Consider the following 3999-nt stretch of genomic DNA (forward strand, 5'->3'; position numbering starts at 1 on the left):
GGTATCTCTTGGCTTATCATCTTACAAAATGTATAAGTAAGCAACATGTAATACCACTATCCAATCTGGAACTGTGATTAAAATATTTCAGGAAACCTCCGGCCCAACCCTTTTCTCAAATTACAATTGCTAGAGTGATTTCTTCTTTATGCATACATGTACCAGTCATGGCCAGGCAGTAAACCACATTAAGACACTTTTAACATATATCATTGCATTATCTTACCAGTAAATTCTATTATCTCCCTTTAACATTTACAACCGTGGGTAAAACAACAAATATTATAAGATAAGTTGTGTTAATATATTTTATTTTTTATGTTTAATGATTTCTTTGGCTTCTCTTTTAATGTCGGTCACCTAAACATTTTTTCAGCAACTCAAACATAAGTGTTTTCTCTTGTTTGTCATTTTCCAATTTCTGAATCCTTTCATGTTTCTCTAGTTTGAACTTTTCCTCCTCCAATTGAAGTTGCTGTTTTCTAACTTCAAGTTCTTGCCTTCTATATATCAACTCGGCATCATTTTTTTCTTTTAGATATCCAACTATATTTCCGGAACTGTTTCTCTTTGATGGGGTGGCATCGTTAGAATCATCATCACCTGAAATATAGACATAATTTGTTAAACATGTGTTAGGTTTTGGACTTTCAAATAGTTGGTCCACGAGTATCATTGGAGACAGAAGAAACATTAAATTTTGGATCATTGTTATGATGTTAATAAAATTTTGAATGGTATATGTTTACTTGCCAGGGGCGGATCCAGGATTTTCAGTTAGGGGGGGAGCAAATTTTATTTTCGCCGAGCGGAGCGAGGCGAAAAAATTTTGGAGGTTGTTCTAGGTAAAACTATTGACATATTCTTCTAAAGGGGTGAAATGTAGATATGTCGAACTATTGTGTGGTAAAATTAGCGATAAATGAATGTTTACGGACGTAAAGTGAGACGAGACAGATCACATATGCTCACCTGACCAATATATTTTTCACTTTTACCAGCGGTTTTTAATTGTCTTTTCATACTATCTGATTTTTTTTTTGATTTTTTTTCGGAGGTCGTGACCGACTTCACTGTGTTCGCCATAAACTAAAATAAGTAAAGAATGAGACGCATTTACACAGTTATATTTATTTTCTTGGGATCACAAGCATACCGGTGAGTAATGCGGTACATAATTCGGCTAAATATTTAGGTTGCAAGTGAGAAATAAATACAGACACAGAGATACAAATTAATAAACTAACCTTTCGCTTAAAACAGTATTTCTTCTATCTTTCATTACAGTACCGATATTATAAAAAAAATATCGCTGCTTTCTTGATGAAATTGTGAAAGTGAGTAAGGGATGTTTTGGAACTTCGATTTTCAAACAAATTGATTATAAAAACCGCAAATACAATGTAATTTCTTTTCTTTCAACTGCTAAAAACCTATTATAATTGGCAGCAAACGCAGCTCCGCGTTTGACACCTTCCTTTGAAATTATTTATAAAAAATTAATAAAGCGTAGGTCAGTTGATTAGTGATCACGTTGATTCTGTTAAACTGACTGTTTTATATACCTCAATTTGTCACGTTACAAAGATTGAATGGTCTCTTCTGATACTTAAATATGTTGAAGTCAACCTATGCTTTGCAAATTTTAGGGGGGGCGCACGCCCGCCACGCCCCCGCCTAAATCCGCCCCTGCTTGCTGACTGTGTCATCACTGTATATCACATGCTATATGTATAATAAGGAAGATGTGGTATGATTTTAAATGAGACATTTCTCGAACAAGTGACATTAAATTAGCAACTGTAGTTCACCTTCAACAGAGTACAAAGCCTGTCACAAATAGCCAGCTATAAAATGCCCTGAAATGAAATATGCTGTTACCCACATACGCGAAATGCCATTTGTCCTTGAATTGACGAAATAATTAGTTACTTACCCCACCCTCTCAATAAATAAAAGCAACCTATAAAAGATATAGTAACTATTATTTAAACACTACACAAATATGTCATGTTATCAGATAAGAAGTATGTACCTTTCTTAGGAGTTAAGTTTTTCATTGCTCTTTTTCTAATTTCTTTTCCCCGATTTTCTTCTGTTTCCTTTTTCTCTTTCTGTTTTTCTTTCTGTTTTTCCTCATCCTCCACCAATGAAAGAATTTCATCCAGTAAAGTCTCTTTCTCTCCATACTCTTCATCAATCCCTGAACTGGAATAATAATATAAAGTTGTTATAAAATTAACAAGAACACTGACGTCACATGCACATTTTGTAAAAAAGATTTTTTTTCCGAATTCATGTTTTTCCATCCAGATTTATAAGTGTTTCAAAAATTAGTTATGATATAAACATTGCTATGATTTCTTATATTTAACATTTTATTTTTTTTTATTTCACAGTTCATGAAGACTTGATAATACCATAACTAGTATTAACTAAATTATTAGAATCTGACAATTGCAAAATCTATTTGCAACATTTCAAATTGTATCAACTTATTTGTAAAACAACTATACACACATGGAAGTATGGCTGCATATGATTTACATTTTTAAACAGACTTGTTTTTACTAAAAATTGCTTAAGTGATTTCACAGGAATAAGGGGAGGGAAGCAGCAGTCAGGCGGAAGGGGTCTCGAGAGAACGGATAAAAAAAGGCTTAACACTTTCTACCTTCAAAAAGGTTGACAAATGCTTGAATAAATCATAAAATTATAAACTTGAAAGCATAAATACCTCTTCAAAGAATCAGCATTGCTTTTTTTATGCTGATCTATCAGCAAATGTGTCCTCTCCCGGACGCGTCTTGCATCCACCTGCAGATTATATCTGGTATCTGCTACGGCTGATGCTATCTCGTTCCAGGCAGACTTGTTCTGAAATGGATTTTTAGCCAGGACCTCTCTCAGTAGTACCAGGTCATCTTTTGTCTGGAATCTGACTTGTTTTTTTCTGCTGCCACTAGTGAATGATGTCATATTTGCAGTTTCTAAAAGGGACAAACACATTTCAAGAGTTACAAAAATAGTTGATCAACCCCCCTTTTCACTGAAATAAAAAAATATTTAAAGCACCAAAAGCGGGGCTTCTCCTAAATAGTTTAGATCTGCAAGTTATTCAAGATTCTTATGAATTTGCATGTCTCTCATTCAATCGTAAAAGACACAATTTGACAGCATCTTTAGTTCACGCACCTGCTCACGCCCCCCCTTTTTTTAACAAACTTAAAATCAGTGAATTTGCTTCTTGAAATGATTCTAAACTGCAGAACTATTCGTCGCCGATCATGTTCACTACAGGGTAACTATAAAATAATTTTAGAGGTTATTATAATGTAATTTTTGGATAATTGAAAAACCTCCAATATGCCGCCATTTTCCGTGAAATACTTCCCACATTCACGTTCCATCCTGATGTCATAGAAACGTTTTAATGGCCCAAAATACTTTTAATACTTCAAGTACATTCTATTGTTCCTGTACATATTCAATTTTATTCACGAATATCTGGTTTTTAAGAAAAATAATCCACAAGTTCTTACCTTCGTGTAGCCGCCGCTTTACACGTTGTCCCTGACTTGTACGTTTCACCGCCAGGCAAAATCGATGACGTAATACGCAGGAAATTGGGTGGTTTCCCTAGCCACAAGTACACGCACACGTACAAGTTCCGATGCTAAACCTCTCTACTAACTCCTGAACCACTTTACAGAATTTTGTAAATCATCGATACAAACTTTATCTCATAATGTATTTTTTCAAAGGACAATTTACAAAGTGTTACGTACATAATTAATACCATAACATGCATGTTGGGAAAAACAACTTTTTATAAATGCATGCAAAGTATTTGATGCAGTATGATCTATTGTTATAGGTATATAAAAATGGATCCCACCAGAACACAAAGACTAAGTCTATGAGGAAAATAAAGTTTTAGATCAACGACTAAAATTGTCATGAACAGATAAAATATGAGATAGAGATAGAACTGGTATG

General features: G+C 34.0%; 1 protein-coding gene across 1 annotated transcript; it reads right to left on the reverse strand.

Moving 5' to 3' along the window:
* Positions 1 to 322: 322 nt before the first annotated feature.
* LOC134700244 (cilia- and flagella-associated protein 251-like) lies at positions 323 to 3658 on the reverse strand. The gene is made up of 4 exons (XM_063561603.1): positions 3543 to 3658; positions 2738 to 2990; positions 2036 to 2208; positions 323 to 603 (listed from the first exon to the last, which is right to left on the reverse strand). Exons 2-4 carry the CDS (start codon positions 2977 to 2979, stop codon positions 347 to 349), a joined length of 672 nt encoding a protein of 223 aa, XP_063417673.1. The 5' UTR covers positions 2980 to 2990; positions 3543 to 3658; the 3' UTR covers positions 323 to 346.
* Between the last annotated feature and the right edge of the window lie 341 nt (positions 3659 to 3999).

Source organism: Mytilus trossulus, unplaced genomic scaffold (genome assembly GCF_036588685.1).
Source record: "Mytilus trossulus isolate FHL-02 unplaced genomic scaffold, PNRI_Mtr1.1.1.hap1 h1tg000128l__unscaffolded, whole genome shotgun sequence".
Taxonomy (NCBI): domain Eukaryota; kingdom Metazoa; phylum Mollusca; class Bivalvia; order Mytilida; family Mytilidae; genus Mytilus; species Mytilus trossulus.

Coding starts and splice junctions, on each gene's coding strand:
- LOC134700244 (XM_063561603.1), bottom strand. CDS start 2,979: ATGACATCATTCACTAGTGGCAGCAGAAAAAAACAAGTCAGATTCCAG. Junction 2,209..2,737: donor AATGCTGATTCTTTGAAGAG/GTATTTATGCTT, acceptor TTATTATTCCAG/TTCAGGGATTGATGAAGAGT. Junction 604..2,035: donor AAACTTAACTCCTAAGAAAG/GTACATACTTCT, acceptor TCTATATTTCAG/GTGATGATGATTCTAACGAT.